At 44.7% G+C, this 21,454-nt stretch overlaps 2 protein-coding genes across 8 annotated transcripts in view; one reads left to right on the top strand and one right to left on the bottom strand.

The window, feature by feature from the left end:
* The window catches only part of AFF1 (ALF transcription elongation factor 1), a 62,773-nt gene extending 47,763 nt beyond the window's left edge, over positions 1-15,010 (top strand). For 2 of the 6 annotated variants that reach the window (XM_085222521.1, XM_010709723.4), the window contains exons 16-24: positions 277-413; positions 944-1,015; positions 1,600-1,693; positions 1,790-1,833; positions 2,447-2,664; positions 4,264-10,858; positions 10,984-11,147; positions 11,802-12,364; positions 14,616-15,010. In XM_085222521.1, the coding sequence (XP_085078647.1) occupies positions 277-413; positions 944-1,015; positions 1,600-1,693; positions 1,790-1,833; positions 2,447-2,664; positions 4,264-4,385 (687 nt within the window). In that variant the 3' untranslated portion in view covers positions 4,386-10,858; positions 10,984-11,147; positions 11,802-12,364; positions 14,616-15,010. Of the gene's footprint in view, positions 1-276; positions 414-943; positions 1,016-1,599; positions 1,694-1,789; positions 1,834-2,446; positions 2,665-4,263; positions 10,859-10,983; positions 11,148-11,801; positions 12,365-14,141; positions 14,256-14,615 lie in introns of all 6 variants that reach the window. The other 4 variants (XM_085222525.1, XM_085222522.1, XM_085222524.1 and 1 more) reach the window with 4 other exon arrangements.
* Positions 10,018-21,419, bottom strand: KLHL8 (kelch like family member 8). Of its 2 annotated transcripts, XM_003205571.5 has the most exons (10): positions 21,272-21,419; positions 19,712-20,028; positions 18,260-18,808; positions 15,363-15,549; positions 14,568-14,711; positions 13,733-13,844; positions 12,114-12,282; positions 11,855-12,014; positions 11,247-11,448; positions 10,018-10,827 (listed from the first exon to the last, which is right to left on the bottom strand). In XM_003205571.5, the coding sequence occupies exons 2-10, from the start codon at positions 19,916-19,918 to the stop codon at positions 10,704-10,706; spliced, it is 1,854 nt and encodes a 617-aa protein (XP_003205619.1). In that variant the 5' UTR covers positions 19,919-20,028; positions 21,272-21,419; the 3' UTR covers positions 10,018-10,703. The 2 variants fall into 2 exon arrangements, with proteins under 2 accessions (XP_003205619.1, XP_085078652.1); XM_085222526.1 differs by having other exon boundaries at positions 11,855-12,282.
* Between the last annotated feature and the right edge of the window lie 35 nt (positions 21,420-21,454).

The following is a 21,454-nucleotide window of genomic DNA, read 5'->3' as shown; positions in this document are numbered from 1 at the left end:
GCTGCCACGAATACTAAAAAGCATGAATTGCCATGGGAAAAACACTTGCTCTGGCAGAACACAAGGAAGAGAGATCGATAGTACAAGCACACGGTGCTGGTGATCAGGACAACATTAGGGGTTCAGCAGAGAGCCTTCCATCAACTATCTGGAGGCCTGATATGTGTTTTGTAATTTCTTCAAATTCTACCTATTTAGGGAGAGAAAAGGAATTCAGCTACACTTGAGATAAATAGTTTTTGCCTTTGTCTGAAAGTGAGAAATTTTTTCCAACAGATAGACAAGACTGGAAAGGCCTTTCAGTACCTTGATGCTGCCCTTTCCTTCGTTGAATACGGGATGGCCCTGGAATCAAATGCAGAAGCACCAAAACCTGCTTACAGCATCTTCGCTGACACAATAGATCTCCTCAAGTAAGTGGCTTTTGAACTGACGGTCAGGCAGTGTGCAAGGAGGGAAGCAGTGGCTGTGTTGTTTGCTGTAATATGTATGATATCTGCAGGCAGTACAACCCAGGGAGCCTGATACTGGATAGAAGAGACAGGAACCACTTAATTCATATTGAAGTTGAGGGTTGTGTGTGTGTTTTCAACAGCTGCTTTGACTTCCTCCACATGGAGCTGATTGAAATAGCTGCCAGTAATTTTTTTATGGCAGACTTCAACATTTTTAAATTTCATTGCTTTCTGATTTTAATGGACTGTATTTTCACAATGGTTTTTTGCTTTGTGAGAACTCCATCAAGATGTCTTACCTGGCCTGGAATTAATATTCCACTCTCAGTGAGGAGAGCTCCTGCTGAGGTCCTCAGGCCTGCACCCATGGGGACATCACCTTTCTGGGGTTTTGGAGCAGTGTTTGAGGCAGTGGCATGCAGCAGTTCTTCTATATATACTTGAGAGCCCTGATAACTGACCAGATGCTGTTCATTTTGTTCCCTCAGATACGTAATGACACTAAAACCCTTTACGGATGTCTCAGCATCTTCACATGAACATGTCTTTGCTGTGTTATGGTGCGTAGCTGTTTTTCTGACTTCATATTCGGTTTGTAGACTTACTATAGTGAAAGTCCTTTTTTATTTGTAGGGGCAAAGGAATGAGTTAAATGGGAATCAGAATTCTTCAAGGGAAAAAACAATATAAAAACCAGAGTAAACCAGAACATCTTTAAAGTGGGCTAGGATATAACAAGAGACCAGGCATGGAAGGTGTAGGCTCCAAAATTTGACCTGCTGGTAACTGGAGAGCGTGTGAAGGCTTTCACCCCAGGCAGAAGAATGTGATTTGCTTGCCCACATTTTGGCTGTGTAACTGATGCTGTAGCTGAGCACAGCTGCTGCTGCTGCTGCTGCTGCTGCTGGTGGTTGAGGGCTCACTCAGCCCCTGGCATCCAAAAGAGCTGTGCATCCGTCTCCTTAAAACATAGCCCTTCCTCTTTTTCACAGAATCTGACTCTTCTTAAGTTGAGCAGGAGAGGAGATCCTGAACTTGGTTTGGCAGAGAGGCTGATGGGTGCTGGTACCGACCTGGTGTGGTCATTGCTGGTACAGTGCCACCAGGCACGAGTACTGAATCTTAACTGTCTTTCTGTTCACAGCATGCGCTGCCAGTCCCTCCTGCACATGGCAATGTTTCGTTACAAAAGAGACACTGCAATAAAGTATTCCAGGATCCTGAACGACCACTTCAAGGTAGGGCACTTGTGTTGCTGTGCTGCCAGCTCAGGGGCTACAGTTGGTACTGGTATTGGTCAAGAAAACTAACAAAAGTTCTCTTCCTTGCTGCAGAGTTCTTCCAGAATAACACAGGCACCTTCTCCGTGTGTTGCAAGGTAAGGTGTGAAAATCTGCATCTGTAAAGGTGTGAGCAGAAACTGAAGTGGGAATCTTTGAGATGCTAACTACATTTGAAAATGACTTGCCACCCACTCCACCTTGCCACTTGACATCATGTTAGGGGGCATAAGGGTGTTTCTGCTCTTCTTCCTGTCTTTTGCATCAGTGAAGGATTTTTTTGTTATGGGATGAGATCCAGAGAGTCACTGCCTGTCTTGGGGAGCAGTTCTCCACCAAGGCAGTGGGGAGAGCACTGTGGCTGTGCTGCTTTCAGAGCCCCTGCTCTTGTTGTCCTTCTATTCCACGTCTGAGATCTCTAAGACTCTCTGGAACACCATGCCCATCTCCCTGGCTGCTTCCTGGTAGGAGAACGTTTTTACACCATGGTAGAATCGCTTTGAAGTGATACTTGTATATTTTTCTCTGTGTTAGTCATCAATTAAGAAAAAGAAATTCATTTTCTGATTTTTGAATTATTTGGAACCTCACCCTGGCAGGCAAGCAAGCTGGCCACACTGAGTGCAGGTCCAGATGACACCAGATAGCTCCTGGTATAAAATAGTCTTGTGATAAGACAGGCGTTCACGGTGGTGTTTCTTTCTCCCGCAGAAGCACAGGCATGCCTTCTCCTCATTCTCCAGTGCCCTCTCCTGCCAGATCTATGAGTTCTCAGCAGGGATCAAATGGTAGCAATTGCAGTTGCAACAGCGTTGGCTCTTCAGTCACCATCCCAAGCATCACCTCTTCATACGTCAACATCACTTCTTATGTCCTCTATGCGTATAATATTTGGGAACATGCTGATGCACTGTCCAAGAATAATAAGGGTAAGGTTCCTTCACTTTAGCTTTTCCATTTTGCACATTGTGTTTATTTGTATGAACCTATTTAAATTCTAACACTTAGTATAACAAACACCATAACTGCAGGAGAAAGTCTTAAATATGTTGAAAAGACACCTGTGGTGTATTGGCAGGTTTTTGGCAGAAATACTTAGTGATGATATATTGGTGAGTGTTCCAATTAAAAGATTATCTTGGCAGCCTCAGATGTCTATGAACTAAGGGTTCACTGCAGGAAACCAGGCAAATTGCTTTGTGCTAACAAGAGAAGCCAGCCCAGGGGTTTTTCTGCCCTTTGTTTTTCCCTTGCAGGAGCTTAGGTTTTCTGAGTTGGTTCACTTCACTTTCAATCAGATTTGTGCCCAGTGGCCTTGTGTTTCATTTTGTTTGTCAGAGTCTCTGGAATTCTTGACTTGAAAATGGTGAGACTGGTTTCCTGCTGTAACAGAGTAAGCAAGCAGCACTTGGAGTCCTTATTGAGTACGTGACCAGCATTTAGCAGTAAAACAACTGCTACGTTCTTATTACACAGAATCACAGAATCATAGGGGTTGGAGGGTATCCCTCTGAGGATTATCTGGTCCAACTTCCCTGCTAAAGTCGGTTCCCTAAAATAGATTGCACAGGAAAATGTGCAGGCAGGCTTTGAATATCTCTAGAGAAGAAGACTCCATAGTTTCTCTGGGCAGCTGTTCTAATGCTCTGTCACCCTCACAGGAAACTTCTTCCTCATGTTTGTATGGAATTCCTGTGTTCTAGTCTGTGCCTGCTGCCCCTTGTCCTGTTGCTGCACACCACAGAACAGAGCCTGGCCCCACCCACTTGATTCCCACCCTTTAGATATTGATAAGCACTGATCAGATCCACTCTCCAGCCTTCAAGCCTTCCTTTCTCCAGACTGTACAGCCCCAGCTCTCCCAGCCTTTCCCCACACAGGAGATGCTCCAGGCCCCCATCATCTTTGTCGCCCTCCTCTGGACTCTGTCCAGAAGTTCCCCACCCTTCTTGAGCTGGTGAGCCCAGAACTGGGCACAGTGCTCCAGATGTGGCCTCACCATGGCAGAGCAGAGGAGGAGGATCACCTCCCTCACCCTGCTGGCTGCACTCTTTGTGACGCAGCCCAGGATCCCACTTCCCCTCATGGCCACCAGGGCACACTGCTGGCTCATGGCCAACCTGCTGTCCACCAGGACACCCAGGTCATTCTCCACAGAGCTCCTCTTCAGCAGGTCAGCCCCCAGCCTGTACCCATACGTGCAGTTATTCCTCCCCAGGTGCAGGACATACCCCTGTTGAAACTCATCATGTTCCTCTCTGCCCAATTCTCAGCCTGTCTGGGTCTCGCATTTTATAGTTTTACTGTTAAAAATACTGTTTTGTTGTCCCATGACACAAACAGTGGTGGACAGGCAACAGCCCCAGTGTGGACACAGCTCAGTCTGCAACCAGTCAGCCCACATAGTGCTCGTAGTGCTGTTGTTCATCACACACATGGTGTTTTGGGGTGAAGGGATGTATTGCCAAACATGCTGTGCCTGTTGCGTGAAATCAACCAACCGTTTTCTCTCTCTAATCATTTTGCAGAGTTTTTTGCTGAACTCAGCACAGCGGTGTGCCCTCTGGCACTGACCAGTAGCATGACCGAAATGGTACACTACACTAGACAGGGTTTACATTGGCTGAGACTGAACACAAGTACGCCTTAACCGGTGCTCATGGTGGCTAAGTACCTTGAACTCTTTTGCACTTTGGAAGCTTCAGAAACACTCTGGCTTGCTGAATCATTGGATACAAAGCACCTGCAAGGGAAATAAATAAAGGTGAAGTAATCTGGTTACACTGGAAAAAAATGAACTTTATTTTTAGGGTAGCATTTTGTTGCCTTGGAAAAGAAGAGACAGAGGAAGGCCTCAGCATTGATGGCGCCTTCGTTTAAAATGGTGAAGTGCAATGAATCGTCTGAGTGGCTCTATGTGTTGATGGTCTAAAAACATTTCTATTACGAATAACCAGCAGGACAATAATCACACCTGAAGAAGTGCCGACAAGAAGGAAATCTGCCTCCAGAAGTTATTATGCAACACACCACAGTCTGCAATGGTTGTGTGCCTGAAAGAGATGTGAAATGAGTGTATTTGCGAGCATGGGTGCAGTCCATCATGTTGGATCTTTGTTTTTGGATGGCGAGTGGCATCCCCATCACCGTAACAATGTGGTACAGACAGCAGAGTGCTCTGCCTCACCGGCCCCAGTCTCACTCACATGCATTGCCTGCCAGCAGCTGCACTGATGACACCCTGCCACCTGTGCTGCACGTCCACTTCCAAAGTCACCTGGCACACAGCCTAACATGAAGTTGCTCACCGTCTCACTCGGTTTCAGCTGTGGAAGCCAAATGCAGCTGGGGCTCAGTATTGGCCCTGCGACGGAGGGATGTTGCTCCTGCTGAGGACACCTCGTCCACTCACGCTGTGCCCATTCAGGGGGAATGGACAGATGGAGGGCTGTCTTGGGTCACTGTGCTCACTTGAGCACTGCTTTGGGTGGGAGAGGTGGGACAAGAAGAGGCCACCTGGCCTCATGGGGCACAAGGTGAGTCCTGTGTTTGCATGTTGGCCTGCAGCCCTTGCTGGTCCTAGTGAATATCCAGGAACAGGATGTGGATACCAAAATCAAGTGCCCTTCATGTGGGAGGTAACCGTGTACTCTACCTCAGCTAAACCACAGAGTGGGCCCAGGGACATGGAACCTGTCTTCAAGGGAACACAAAAGGGAATAGCGAGGTGTTTGCAAGCCTTTGTCCTTGTCAGGAGTTGCATATTTGGAATTGTGATTTGGCAGGTGGCAGTAGCAGTGAAGGCAGCATCCACAGCACTTGTAGGAAAACAGCCATCTGTACCCAAAGATTTCCTGTTGCATGACAGCAGCATCCTGCCATCCTCATATCTGATAGTGTGCCTTAGCCCTCTGGTCACCTCACATCCCTCCCAGCTGTGGGAGTGGTGAAGAGGACGATATCCCAAAATAAATTGTGCTTACAGGGAAGAACGTATCTCTGGTGAGTTAGCTCCATTTCCCTCCAGCATTTCAGGGTGGAGGAGCAGGTCTGCAAGTGCAGCACTAACCCCTTGCAAAACACCTGCTGGGAGTTTGGAGGCTCACAAGAATCCGCAGCAAATACGGGGGGTCTGCATTATCAAACATAGTCCTGCAGGAGCGGCTTCCCCCTGCCATGGGCTAGCCCAGCAATGCTGTGCCAGAGATGCACCTTTGAGTTGTCCTATGTTCACTTTATTAAAAGCCTTAGTGCATTTCGGGGATAAGCTGCCTCGGGAAGTGGGAGGGAGTGACTGGGAGCCTGCTTGCTCCTGGCATGCAGAGTGGAGGGTTGCTGCTGCTTTCTGATTTCGCCTTGCAGCAAGGCTGTGTCCAAGTGCTCTAGCTGAGGAAGAGGGCAGGGAGTGCAGTTGTTGCGGAAGCAGCTGGAAGGTGGAACAGGGGCTCTCATTTCAAATCCAGGGGGTGGGTGGAAGCAGCGTTTTCTTTCTGTTGGTAGAAGAGACTGCTTAAATTGGAGCTAATTTTCAGAAAGCCATCGCATTTCCATCATGAGCCAGGTGAGAGGCCCGCGAGGGTTAGGGAAAGATGCCCATAGTTTTCACCTGAGTCTGTTCAGGCCCTTTAAAAAATGGGAAGAAAAAAAAAAAGGATTTGCCACTAGGAAACAAAACCATGCATCCAAGGAAAATTAGAGGTGATGGTTGAGTCCCTGAAGGAGAGGAGGCTGTGGTGGCAACGCAGCATCATTTCCACGCAATATTTATTTAGAAAAAATAATGATGTGTTTGAATTGTTAAATGTTCTATTTTTAAGATGTCATTTATTTAAGAGTTGAAAAGCCCCACTTCCATGGAGACAGAGATCTCTTCTGTACCTGAAGGTCAAAGTCTGATTGCAATGTCCTTGTGTTTGGTTTTCTCCCTTCCATCTCGGTTCTCATTACAAACCTGTACACCTTATTTTAGGGACACGTGTCCCTCTTGTACATAACCTCTGCCCTGTGTGAGACGGAGTGTCCGACGTGGTCATTCGCTCATGTGGGTAATAAACAATACATGAAGTAGCCCATCTGTTGTGAGTCGTTGCCAGAGTCCTTGTGTTCTCAGCTTCTGGGAGAGAAATTGCTGTCTGCCATCTGCTTTGTTTGGTGATGGTGAATGTCTTTGCTCCCAGGAAGAGCGATTTCACCTCTCCGCGCTGCTGGGATACGTGTTTAATTCAGATCTTTTCTGCAATGCTTTGCTTTGTACCTATCGTGTTTGCTGCTAATGGATGTGGTTTTTGATGTAGCATCTGAAGCGTTCAGAATACTGGATCCTGTTTGAAATGCTTGCTGGCTATGTTGCTGTTACAGATATTGTGTATGGAAACAGATTTTTTTTAGGTCAATGCACTTTTTCACTGCACATTTAAAATCCTAAGGGCAAAATTCAAATTGGAATACGTAGAAGAAACAGCCAGTTAGACAAAACTTGAAATGTGAAGCACCTGGTGCAGTTTTCAGCTGTGGATGAGGTGAGAGGAACTTGGTGTCACATTTGCAAACATGGTTTGCTGGAAGCAATTGATGCTTGGAGCAGGATGGAGCTGGGTGGTTTGGTTGTTTATTGAACCATTGTTTACCAAACCTGATTTTGCAGCCATGTGTATTTTATTTTGAGATCTGTTATCTATTCTGGGTTAGCTGTCTTTCTTTCTTTGGCTTTGCTTACCCTTTTCAGAGGCAACAGTTTTTGGCAAAGCAGCTGCATGAGAGTTGATTGTGATCTCACTTGGATCTCTCTCTGGCAGCTCACGCTTGCTTTATATTAATGGCACTGTTAATAATCAAAATCAACAGCGTTCCTGGGCCACTGTCAGCATTTCTGAATGTGTTTCCAAAAATTAGTATTCCCCACCCAAGGGTTTGTATGCACATCTACAACATGCTGCTGCTGTTGCTCTGGGGTGTGTTGTGTTGAGGCACAAGGCCCCTGGAAGTCCTGTGGGGCTTCTTTCCTTTCCCCCAGTGTTGCTGAGGTCAGGCTTTTCTTTGGGTCTAGCGTTTTGCATCAGAATGCTTCTGTTCAACCATGCTTCTGTTCAGCCCGGCTTGATGGCTTTGTTCTATCCCACTCCTACATTCGCGAGGCATTCCTGGGAGCTGCGTGGAGCCCAGCACCTTTTGGCACTCCTGGCTGCTCAGAACGGAACTGCTGAGATGGAGAGAGGATTTCAAATGTCATCGCTGTGATTCAGCTTTTTTTTTTTTTTTTTTAACCCTATCTTGCTCAACATTTTAAAGTGCATGTGAAACACAACAATTCTCAGTGGAGATGTCCTTAAAGTAAGCTTTGAATGTTGCTGAGTACTGCCTGACAGGATCCCGGCCGAGAGAAGGGCACAGGGGATCCGTGACAGTTTGGGGAAAGAAAAACCAGGTAAAGTTCCCTCCAGAAAAATTGTGTCAAAGATCTTTTTGTCTGTCTTCTGTACTGGGGGATGAACTGCTGTGTGTGTGTGTCTATGGATATATAAAGACAGAGTTTATATATAATTAAAACAAATGAATTTTGACTTGCTTGTTTTTAAATTCTTCCAGTGAAAGAGATGGTGACGCAATCTCTAATGGCAAAATGACAAACAAGCTGCCGGGGGGTGGAATTTCTTGTTTCAGCAATCCAGAGCTGAGTGACCACAGCCTCGGCTCTGCTCTGCTCCCCTGCGCATTTCCCTGGGGGCACCCGTGTGTGGCTGTGGCTGCGGCTGCTGCCCCTGCCTCGCTGTGGCCTTTGGGAGGAAGAGAGCAGCATGGAACACCCCATCTTGCTGGATTGAACACTGACTCCGAGATCCGATGTCCTGATGGCCTGCATCCCTAAGCATTGCTTCCGCAAACATCGACGCATGCTTGCAGATCACATCCCTCTTGGTGAGAGGTGGGCATGTTTTACGGGCCATATGCCCTCAGCTTTGACCTTTGTTCAGCAAGAATCTTAACAAAGGTTAATTAATTAATGTTAGTTAACCTGCTAACAGACAGCTGACAGCAGCAGGCTGGCCCTAGGGGCTGGAGATCACAGAAGTGGGTTGGGATTGAGGGCTGCTGCACAGCTGTGTAAGCTCAGCTGTGAGCATTTGTGCAGCACAGATTCCTGCCCACATCACATCTCTTTTTTTCTTTTTAACTGCCTTTTTTTCCCCTCTGACAGGCTTTGATGGAGGGCACACTGGCTTGCCTCTCTGAAGCCTGCACAGCACAGATGTGTCAGGAGGAGGACCAGTTGGGTGATCTGTGGTTCAGACCAGCAGGTGCCTGTCTACGTGGATGCTGTTTGTCCACATCTGACTGCAGTCAGATGGCTGCAGTTATGCAGCTGCCTGTGGACTTGGTTTTGGTGCTGGAACAGCTTTCAAATTGGAAGCCAAAGCACTGCATCCAAAAACGCTGGGAGGTGACAGCAGCATCAAGCCTGATGACAGAGCCAGGAAAGAATTACAAATGTTAGTTTAATCTCCTGGCTAGGAATGCTGTGCTTTCTGCCAGCTCCAGTCAAGAAACCATGCAGAAGTTTAGAAAACAAATACAGATGTGGCAGAAACAGCCAGCAAAACATAGTGGAGCATCTGGAATGAAGTACTTGGGTTTGCAGCACATGGTGCTGCAGCGACACAGAGATTTGTTTTACAAGTCAATTCAGCCTAAATGAAAATATAAGGCTTCATTTCATAGAATCACAAAACCACAGCATGGCTTGGGTTGGAAGGAACCTTAAAACCCACCCAGTTCCTGTTACTGAAGGCAAAGACATTTGCTGCTCTCCTGTCACCTGAACAAGGCAGAAACTTGGGGTTGTGGTCACAGACAGCTATCAGTCCCTGCTCAATGCGTGCTTGGGCAAGAACAGGATGCTGAGGTCTTTCCAGCCAGATGTGACCTTGCAGTCAAGGTTTGTGACCGTGTCGCCTCTGCTCAGTGCCGAGTTCCTGTTTTAGTCCTTGATCAAAGTATTGCTTTTTTTTCATTCTTCCTGCTGCTGATTGAAAGCTTCAACTGCAGTACCTGTTTTGATGAGATTTTTTTGGCTGAATAATCCTAAGGACCTAGGACCTCAACTGTTACCCCACATTTGTTACTGTATCCTGAAGCTGGGCTTGACAGCTAGACTTGCACTTAAAGCTCTCAACGGAACACTGCAAATTCTTCTGTGCGTGTCCCTTTCCTATGACAAAAGGGATTCAGAGACCACTGAAGCCTTCAGCTGTTACTTTGGGATTGATTTCTCCATAGACGGAACCTTTTAGAGAGTCATTACTATAGATTTTATTGAGGATAAAAGAATGTCAGTATTCCAGTCACTATGCTCAGGCTTTGAGAGTCTTTTCAGCTTTCTAACAGGTGTGTGGGGCTGAGGGAGCACTTGAGAGGCAGGTCCAGGATGAGTGCTGCCATCTCTTCCACAGCCAGCAGTCCCACAGCAGGGGCAGTTAACATCTGTATCCAGTTAGCTCAGGGAGAACCTGAAAAGCTCTGTTTCAGAGTTCTTTTATGATTAGGAAATGTTTTAAGATTGCATTCCTGATAATAAGTTAGTTATGTCAATAAATGGCACTCCAGTCCTTCAGGAAACACACAGCAGGGCTGTCAGGTGAGGCTTAGCGATGCTGCCCACTGCTCACTCCTCACCTGTCCACGCCTGGTTTGCAGTTCAGTGAGTCCCTGCAACAGCTGCCTCAAATGGCTCTTTAACTACAGCTCTCAGCAGGTTTTCTCCTGTAAGTCACACTGCTGTCCCACATTTTCACAGGCTCTTCTGCACTGCTATTGTCAAAAAGCCACCAAAAGCTTAAAAGTCACAGATGGTAACATTTTCACAAGGAAACCGTGCTGTGTTTCTTAACCTACCACACAAACCACCATATTTAAAAGCTCTGCAGTGCTTCTGTATGATTGTTCTCGTGGAATTTGGAGGAGGCAGCTGAGTTCACATGCAGTCAACTACATTGCTGGATCCTTGGCCCACATCACGGATCTGGCTGCTGAGGCAGGCGCACACGGCAACGCCTGCCCCAGCTCTGCAGTGTGACACAGAGCCAACGAGTTCCCACCTGGAGAACAGAGCAAAGGAGAAAAAGACAAGTAAGTTTGTGTCCTTTCTGAGCAACCTAAAGTATTTATTTCCAGGATCTGAAATTCTATTATAGAACCTAGTTATTAAGTGCATAAAGATACACTTTGTTCATTTATTCTCATTATTTCTCCAGTAAGTTTTGTGTAAGAACAGATTGGATCCACCACAGGAACACAGATTCTCACTGAATGAAGATAACAGGACGAGGGACGGCCAGGAGGAGGAAGAGGGAGGAGGATGTGCTTAATTATTTCAAGAAGGAACTAGTGACATGAGCAGCACTCCCACATCGCTTATGTGAGTATTACTCAATTACTGTACACTGCTTCTGTTACGCTGAGTTCCATACAGGCGGATATGATCGCTTTCTTAGGCCAAATAAAAAAAGAGAATTACCTGTTAACTATGGGATCAAATGCTTCCACAGTATTCAGGTACGCGTTGCCATTGTGACCTCCAACTGCAAAAATTCTGCCCATCAGTGTTGCGATGCCAACTCCCCCCCTTGGGGTTGTAAGCTCTGCGACGTATTCCCATTTGTCACTGCGTGGGTCAAAGCGCTCCACGGAGCTCAGTGGCGAGTTGTCATCGAAGCCACCTGCAAAGAGTCACCATATACTGATATCTGGCCACTTCCAGTGATGGTGATAGCCCAGATGTGCATTACAGGGCTTTTCTTAGCATGCAGTGGGTTAGTACCCCAGGTCTACGTTTTTAACCAAATCTTAAAGCCACCTGAAAATTAATCCAACAGGTCTCTCCTCTGTCAACATGCTCTTGCGGTACTTTCAAAATAAGCCACTGCTGAAAACGAAAGTAGGAAACAAATCCTTGAATAAGAATGACTTCAGTAATGTGTTCCCATTGGTGTGGGCAAGCTAAACTTCTTATTTCCTGGCTACCACTCTGGTGTTCAAGCATGTCCTCGTTGTGCTTTCTTCTCCTGCACAGGAGCACATCGTACAGAACAGCTCTGTCCAACACAGTGCCCCTGGCCTACTCACCGACAACATACAGGCAACCGTGGAGCTCACTGACGCCGTTGCCGGCTCTTCGCTGGCCCATCTCTTTCACTTCCATCCACTTGTCCAAATGGGGATCGTATTTCTCCACACTGGAAAGAGACGCTATGCCATCGTTGCCACCCACAGCGTAGACGTGGTTCTGAAAAAGTTGCATAGGGAAAGTTTGTTTAGAAAACTTACGTAATACTTGAAAAGCAGCCCTGGATCCTGGCCCTGACCTGAGAGGAAACAAACTCACCATGAGGGCTACGGAGCCAACTCCCCCCCGGGGCGTGTTCATGGGGGCTATCGCACTCCATCGATCGGACTCGATGTCGTATCTTTCCACATCACTGAAGCATGTGTTGTCATCTAGACCTCCTATTGCATAAATGGGGCCGCCGAGGGAAGCAAGAGCAATTCCTCTCCTAAGAGAACCACAGAATCAATGCCTCAGTGCATATCCTTAAAGGGGATGGGAAAGACATCAGGTGCAACATTAACTGACCGGTAAGACTTTCAAAGTAATGGGAAAAAAGTAATGAAGTAATGGGTTTGTAATACTGATCCGTAAGTGTGACCAACCCTCTGCACACTGATGGCAGTGTCGCATCATTATCCAAAAAGTCTTTCTAGTGTCTGCGGCATCCCATTAGTGTTTTATCTTCACCTCAGTTTCAGCTGTACATCCTGGTCATCAACAAACAGCACTGCTGCAGCTAGAATATTTTTAGACTGCAAAAAGAGGGAGCTCTGGTTTGAAAAAGAAAAGAGGAAAAAAGGCAAGAGGGCATGCAGTATCTTGTTTTAACTGCATGTCATCAAAGGTCCAAGTCTTCTTTTCAAGCATTTGGATATTTGAGGTTTTCCCAGTTACTGGATTGCTATTCCTCGGTACTGAATCTTCCATCTCTGATCTTATTTGATGTATCTGCTGGTTTTAGCTTTGTTGGTATAGCTGTGCCTATGACTTGGGAATTAACTTTCCAGGGGCAATAAGTACATTCTAAAAGACAAACCTGTGCTTGAACTAGATCACTGAATTCTGATTTTTATTAAGTGTACGTTGAAATAAGTGGAGATTTTTTTGTGAGATTTATCAGTACTCAAAGTGCAGTCAGTACAGTGAAATGAAATGTATTCTCATTAGAGAAATTATTGAGAAAATCCTCGTGTTACTGCACAGAGTGTAAGGTAACGTGCAGTTTTCTCTCCAGAAGGTGTTCTAGGACCATCTCCTTTTGCTGGAGAAGCAGGGTGTGGGCAAGGCTCTGCCCAGCTTCCTGATTAAGAAATGTCATAGAAATCCAGAACTGAACCTTGCCAGAAGGAAGACGTTCCCTGGCTGTGAAGCATTTTACTACACACATGCTGGTGGAACTATCATTGTTTAAAAGAGATAAAATACCACAAAACCACTTAACCAGTTTCTGAAACTTTATCTGTTATCAGAATATAAGCACAGTTGCAACAGAAAAGCTTCTCTTCATTTCTGAAGCCAGTCATCCAACAAAAAACCCCCCAAAAATGGCTGAGAGTGGCATTAGAAAGCAAAAAAGCATAATCCACATTAGCAGCCAGGGGTTCTCCCTCAAGAGGGGGATTTTGTAGTTCTGCACTGAAACACTTAGTATATTACACAAAACTTTGTGTTTGTGCAAATATGTGATATATGCAAGCGTGTGACGCAGATTTTTGTTTGCTCTGCAGAAGATAAGCATAGTATTTAAGTCAGAACGTAGAAAAAAAATCCTAAAAATAGCAAAGTTTGGAAACTTGTATAAAGACAGAACAAACAGGTTTTCAGCAGTAGCAAGAAATGATGTATCACGGAGTAGGACTTAAACTTTGTACCATGCTGGATCATGACACACATACCTCTTTGTGTTCATTGATGCTTTAATCATCCATTTGTTTGTGAGAGGATCAAACACTTCCATGCTTCCTAAATGTTCATTTCCATCATGTCCACCCACTGCATAAACTCTACCTGAAAGGCATATGCATATTTGGATACGGAGGTTGCTTGGTAACATTTCAGTTTTCATTTACATGTGTGGGGCAGCAAGCCCAAACGCAGGGGTCATGTTTTTAAAGGTTTTCAGTACCAGGTTTTTAGTAAGGAAGGACTTTGCACTTTTATATGCTCTAATCAACCAGAGATCTGTTTTATCACAGATTTTACACAAATCTTGAGATGCATCAACGGGGAATCTTCCCAGAACTCAAGTAGTGCAGGCCAGGTCAATTTCAGATGTTTACCTCAGGCTCTCCACAATTTTTATAGGGAAAGATTTCCACTCTTCTGCAGCAACACAGGGGCTACCATGGGCAGAGGGGAGTTGCATCATGGATACTAAGCTGCGCTGGCCTGGCAGAAGTTGTGGAGTCAAAAATAAAGGTTGGTCTGTCCTCGCAGTCTTAATGACAGGTCTGTACAGATTTAAGTATGAAGGAAGCTCATATGAGTACTAGCAAGCTCTGGGTTACTCTGCTGTGCAGCTCCATTTCTTTAGGAATGATTTGAAAAAGGTTAAATCACTTAAGGCATCAGGCTATGTGCAATTGGAAGTAATGGCTTTTCAGTAAGCATGCTCTCAGATATTAGAATTGTTTCCTCTTCATGGGGAATAAGCTTTATGAAAACGAAGAATATTCAACTGATAAGCCATGCAACTCTTTTAAATAAGGTTGCCTGAGTAGGGTTACTGACCTCCCACAGAGATTACACCCACGTGTCTTCTCCTGCTGTTCATTTCAGGGCCGAAGAACCAGCTGTTCTTATTTATAGAGTAACACTCGATGCTGCGAAATGGGTCACCTGATCCTCCTCTGCCACCGACACAGAACAGTACACCTGGAGGAGACAAAGGAGGTTTCCAGAGAGCTAGCAGAGAAAATAGGGATAAAATTCTACAGCGGAGTAGACGGTAAACTACATACTTCAGGAGAAGCCATATTTCACTTCAAGGATCGCAGTAATTGCCCTGTATATGGGATGATGGACTTTGGCATTTGTTTGGCATGCTTTTAGGGCAATTAACTGTCTACTCTCTTTTAAAAGCAGAGTGTATTTTAAACAGGCTCTTTTCTGATTTGCTTAGGGAGAAAAACTGATTGCTACATCTTAACTGAACATAAAAATTAGAATTTGCAGTCCAACATGCATCACTTGCTTTTGGTGTTGGCGAAGCGGAGTTTAACAGCTAGCTCAACCTTCTGGCACCACAAGGTGTATGTCCACTGGTTTCTGTATAGCTTTTTGCTTACTGCCTGCACATAATGCTCTTAACAGCTCTAGCCAATCAGATTAAATGCTGCTCTAAAAAAGAAAATGCCAAAATTCTGTACAGTAAATGCAGCCCGTAACCTAATCACCAGAGGGACATAATGGCTTTCCCAGTTATGCATTAACATCCACTTCCACCAAGCTGACTAGTCCTATGCAGATGCACTGCCTTTTCTCCACACCACTCCATACTGGATAATCAGACACACATTTAATTACCAGCAGTTTGCTTCCTTGGTGTTGTGCGAATGGAGTATTCAAAGTCTGGCACTGCCCTGCTGCTCAGGTGAAGGTGGTAGTTTCTTGCTTCATCCAGCAAATCCCTACATTTTAGATTCTGCTTGACAATCTCTTCCTTTGCCACAACACCCATAAGGAAACAAATGGGCAAGAGAGGCAGTCGTACCTGACAGAAATGAACACAGTTGGAGTAACTGGCTAAACTGAACTGACCATTTACAGTGACGTACACGTAACGGACTGCAACTTGCAAGCCAACTGTCAGCCCCACACTCTTCAGTAAGAAGAGCAGCTTTTGTTTTCTTTTCCAGACTAACCCTAATACAAACGGTTATTTCTGGTGACAATTATTTGCCGCAACCATTTGTGATTATAGGCAAATGCCTTTGCAGTGGAGGAAGGAGAAGGGCAGCTGCCCATACCAGGGGGGCGTGAGCACTTCCTTCCCGAGCCAGTCACAGTACGGTCTGCAGTTCTACTGGGATAGCACATTTCAGATTAGTGTGGTAATGGCAAGCCAGAATGGAAACCCTGTAAGGTGAACTAAGTGTCTTTTAAGGAGGTATTTCTGGTGCAGGAATACCCTTCTCTGGGGAGGGCTTGACAGACCTTGCGATAAAATGAAACAACCAGTTACAGCTAATTGCCAAAGTCTGGAGGGAGTAGAGGACAGACTGGGTGGCAGAGAGGAGTACAAGGCAGTAAGTACAGTCTTTTCAAACAAGACTGTAAAATCTTGGCATCAGGTTCACATTGAAATATAATAACAGGAGAAGGTTCAAGTCTGTTGAAAAGATTAATGTGAAAATAGTGTGATGACACAGCAACATAAAGGAGAGAGAACTGTAAGGATGTAACTGTACTGGCAGATGTCGATACTGCGAGGTTGTTAGTGCACAGACACATTTCAGTTTCCTAATGGCCATTATTACCAAGGTGTTTCTTTCCTCAAATTCTTTCTATCCTTCCTCACAAGAGCTGGTAGTCAGGCTCGATGACAAGGCTGCCTGGGTGAGACCACTACCAGCAGCCACTGCCTGGAGCGATCCCAAGGACAGAGCAGATCTGAAGTGAGATCAGCCTCAAAAAACCACCTTGAAACTTCCCTCCCCATAGGAATTCATTTCTGCAAACCTTTCGTTTGTCCTTCTGGGAGAAGCAATAGGCATATAAAGGACAATCAGAGTGGGGTGTCAAAAGGAAGGCCAGCAAGTGGGACAGGTCTGAAAGGTGACAAACTGAAATAAAGCAGTGTCTTGCTTTCAATGAGCTCCCAGATAACTCAGCAAGGTGAAGGACAAACCCAGCATCTCAGGAGCTTTTCAGAGAAGCAGAACAGTGCTGTTACACAAGTGCCCTCGCCTCTAAGTTGGTCTCTCTTGCAGTTCTTCCTAAACCACTTGGGTTCAACCCTGTTTCTTCATTTACTTCGGCACTAGTGTATTTGAGGCTGACTCAAAGCACTGCCACAGCCCTGCTAATAGACTCGGGAGGTTAACGATGCATGAAGAACTCCAGGCTGATGAAAATGCAGAACCTATGATAACAGGAAAGCCCCTAAGAGTGACCATCATGTAGTATCAACTGTTAGGAAGCCTAGTCCTGCTTTCTGCTAGCAATAACTTGTATTCAACTCTAAGCTCTACATATCTTGCTGAACAGCCCTTACTTACAGTAAGGGTTTTACTTTTTCAGTGCTTTGCTCCAGACTCTGGTTTCTATGAACAAAGCTATTAATCAATCTGCTAACATTATATTCATGTATTTTATTCTATTTTAATTATTATTATAAAAATGTAATGATTATTATAAAAATCAACTGCATCCTTTTAAAAATCTCCAATTACATGGCCTGTATATTGAAAGGAGGTTTTTTGTACCAAAAACTGAACTGTTTAAACTGAAAATGTTTAAACAGTTGTGATCTTTTACAAGGAAAAATTAAAAATGATGTGTCAAGACAAGAATAGCACCATGTTAGCAGACCTGTTACTCCCATGATGCAAACAGGATGAATGCAGCATGTTCCCAGTGGAGTTCAGGGACAGCTGTGAGACTCCCAGCTGCTCCCATTTACTATGATGCATGTGGCACTCTGCAGCACACAACGTGTTCCTCCTCCTCCTTAGGGCAGGTTCCTATCTCAAATGCTTGATTTTAAGCTTCCATAATCAGCACGTGCAAAGCTTAATTGGAACAGTCCATGTTTTGACAGGAAGGACTCTGGGTGTTCATCCAAGTGACCCTGTGACTCCATTACAGGTTTCTCTCAGCAATGAACACTTAACAAGCCTAGGGGATTAAACTGCATGCTCCTTTCGGAGCCTACAGGTAATCAGCAGCTTTAAAACTCTAGCTTTAAAGGGTCTGCAAAATCTTGGCCTTTTGTTATTTATGTATACAAACATTCTAGAAGTAGCATCGCTTGATGACTTATCTCCATTACAGTTTTGCCTCCCTAGCCATCTAACTATACCCCTTCAACGGCCTTGTTCTCCTTTCTAAGTACAAATGCTTACCAGCAAGGGAAATTACGTATGGGCTGTAGTAACATCGAGCCACATGAAGTGATGGCTCTGTGTTTTCCACCTCGTTGCGTGTAAAACGAAGGATATTGTGCTGTGACACAGATGCGGCTTTTTGTTGATTTCCCCTTCCTCCCTCTGCTGATGACCTTAGAGTAAGTAATCTTTTTCTTGACAGAGACTGAGCAACATAACTTGGTGCTGACATTCCCAAGGCCTAACCTGCTTGCACTGTCAATACATAACTGTGAATACAAGACGAAGCACCAAGTGCTACAAACATTTTTCTTCTTAAAATCTTCCTAAGTAAAAGCAGCTTACACAGAACCAAATCAGTGATGCCTGCCCTACCTGTGCGAGAATTTCATCCAGCCACGTGGCATGATGCTGTGGATTGGCTAGCAGCCACTTGATAGCAGCACTGTAAACCTGCTTTTCGTTTTCAATGTTCAGGTCGCTGGAGGACAACAGTTTATGGAGGTGCTGAGGTGAGACGCTCACGAAGTCTTCACACTCCACCACCTCAGTAAAATGTTCACAGGCGTACTGATCGGCCATGTCCATCAGGTCAATGCGGTTGTGGCTCTCTGCGAATGACCTGACCGCCAGGCAGTTGGAGGGATGGAAGTGCAGCTTCATGTATTCACAGCACGCCTTTGCTACCAGTTCCACCTGAAGAATGCAAGCAGCATACAGGAGTGGCTGGACATTATCCACAGTCAGTGTCAGCCGGGAAGAGTAAACAAACTTCACGAGGTCTTCTATCGCATCGCCATCAAAGTCCCTGATCTCAATCAACGTCTGCTTGGCTTCAGCCATTTCTGAAAGAAACATGGCTCTGAAGTAAGGTATAACACACGCCAGCACCAGTTTGTGGCAGGAGATGAGCTTTGTACCAACCTAAGAAAAAGAGAACAAAACTATTTAACTGAAACATCAGTGTCAGTAATTTTCTTCCAGCTATAAAAGACAGTTAAGCTGAAAAGGTAGACTTTTGGGCCCAATATACATTGAGCTTCTGTATTTTGCTGAAACAAATGAACTCTGTCTCCCTCATACTGCTGATGTTAGACAGCAAGCAGATTTCCCAAGCAGATTTCAGTTGTAACCTTACCACCAGAGTAGGACAAGGTTGTAGCAGAAAGAAGCAGTACTTAACTAAGAAATACTTTATGTTTGTAGGTGCTGGCAACCACAGCTACAAATGGTAATTATAAATTTCCTGTGATCAGGACATAAGTAATAAAAAGCTGAGCTGAAAAGAATGCATTTAAAATAACACTGTGCAAGAATAACAAAACTAGTTTCCTCCTTTTTGTTTCCTCTTTGATCAGTTGTAGAACAATGTGATTGAGAATTTTTTATTGCCCAGGAGAATGCTGGAAGTTAGATTTGTTACAGAAATCCTATTTGCCAGGTAAGATCTAGCACAGAAACACAGAATGCAAAACTACAGATAAAATTTGGGATCGCAGTGGGTGAACAGAGAGGCTGCAAGGAGCTGGAAGCACACAGAAATGACATAGTAGTAAATAAATCAAACATGGGAACTTCCTTACAGGACAAATTGGGTGAGGTGAGTCATGTACCTGCTCTCTTGGATTGTCAGTATCTTAATTGTTTACATTTTAGTTGTGACCTTCGTAAATGACAAGAAATCTAAGAGCTTATCTAGAAATGCCTCAGCTCAAACAGGGATTCTGTTGCTTCCATACCCCTGCACAAACTCATTGCCATCTCCAACACATTTATAAGTTAATCTTCAGATCGTTAAACACAATGAACGTGGGTGGTCTTTGTCACCTTCAATGTAACATCACAGAGCTCTCCAGCCTCAAAGAAGTGGAGAAGAGAGCTGTGGAAATCCTTCCAAGCCTCGTTTGCTTCGAATACAAAGATATCATCTTCACCATCACCGCTGGAAGATCGAGTTTGCTGCTGCTGTGGCCGCCTTTTTCCCTTCACTGGATGTTGTTTTCCCTGCTCTGGGACCATGGATTCTGAAGCCATTGGTTGTTTCGTCTTTTGCAGTGTGAACTGTCAAATATTCCCACCAAGACAAAGTCCAGCCCATCAGGAGTCAGTCCTAAAATGTAGCTAAGTTCTTTTCATCTTCCTATCTAAAAGCACACACACAAAAAAAAAAGACAGAGGAGATATCAAGTACTGTCAGTATCCACCATCAGATTACATTCTAAAATTACTACCTCTGATCTCATTCGGGGGAGTGGGAAGAGGGAGAGGGGAAAAGAGATCCATAGGCAAATCATATGCAGGTACCTTTGGGAAAAGCCCTCGTTTATGAACTTGTTCCCCACACTTGTTGAAAAAAGATATGAAGAAGAAAAGGCAGTGATGTGTTCTCTGCCATTCCTCACCAAACATCTGTGGATGGCAGAGGAGCAGAATGGCCATGGACCACAGGCAGATGGGCTTTTCTCCTCATCTCATCACTGCTGCCAGAGACAGACTGCTGATTTGACTCCGACAGGTATGTTTGTACATACTTGTTACTCAGTTTTCCTCAATCTCAACAGCTAGAGGAATCCCCAAGTATTATCTGTATTTACGCACATGTAAGCAGTATAGAAAAATGAAACCACTCTAGTATTGTTTCAACAAGAACTAAAGAGTAAAGGAATGTATGCTTAAGGAAAAATCTTGGAATGACAATGATTTCCTTTTACTTAATATTAACCCAAAGATGGATGTTTAAAGCATGAAAATAAGCATCCCGCAAAAGTCTGTCACTGTTTGCTAGCTTTTATTTTAGCTCTGTCTACCTGTCTTAGCTGAAGATTATTTTACTGTTTAAGATTCATGCAGTTCTGACGAAGGGAGTCGTGGTTGTTCTGCTATCACAACTTTCCCAGGATTGAAAAACACATCTGGGATACCACAGAAAATGGAGAGAAGGTTTATTTTGGCTTCAGTCACACAGATACTCTTTCTAATACTGTGACCTTCAGCCTGGCTAAGTTTGAAGTCCACCTTTTTATTTGTAGGTAAAACTGAAGCAGTAGGGAAGAGCACATAGTTTTCCAGCTTGATAGCACATGTGAAGTTTCAGCTCTGTGTGTCTAACACCCGTGACAATTTGCATCCCATTAAGTCAATAAGATTTAGGCTGTGTGTCCACATGCTTTGTGGAAGATGGTAAAGCCCACAAGAAAAATATGAAATAGTACTTGAAAGCATGAAGTTACTGATTCAAGTTACAAGCTACTGGAGTTCTGTTATATTCTGGCAAGGGAGACCAACAGATTTGCAAGGTTAAAAGACAAACACAAAGAGAATATTGAGTAGTGTGTTCCTCTGCTATATTGGGATAGTTTTTGTTTTGGTGTTTTCTGGTTAACTTACTGTGCATTCTACTAAGAAATGATCCTTGCTCTAATTCAGTGATTTCTGCTTCTGGGCTCTGGCACTGGAGGAAGTTGACTGATTGAAGAAACAAAACAAAGCTTTTAAAATAAAGATGTAAGTCATGTGGGTGGGCACAGAACTTCTGTTCTTCTGGAATATTTTTAAGGAATCCGTGCCACT

This window comes from Meleagris gallopavo, chromosome 4, assembly GCF_905368555.1.
Source record: "Meleagris gallopavo chromosome 4, MGAL_WU_HG_1.1, whole genome shotgun sequence".
NCBI lineage: Eukaryota > Metazoa > Chordata > Aves > Galliformes > Phasianidae > Meleagris > Meleagris gallopavo.
Note: the sequence above shows the minus strand (reverse complement) of the source record. Positions and strands in the feature narration are given on the sequence as shown.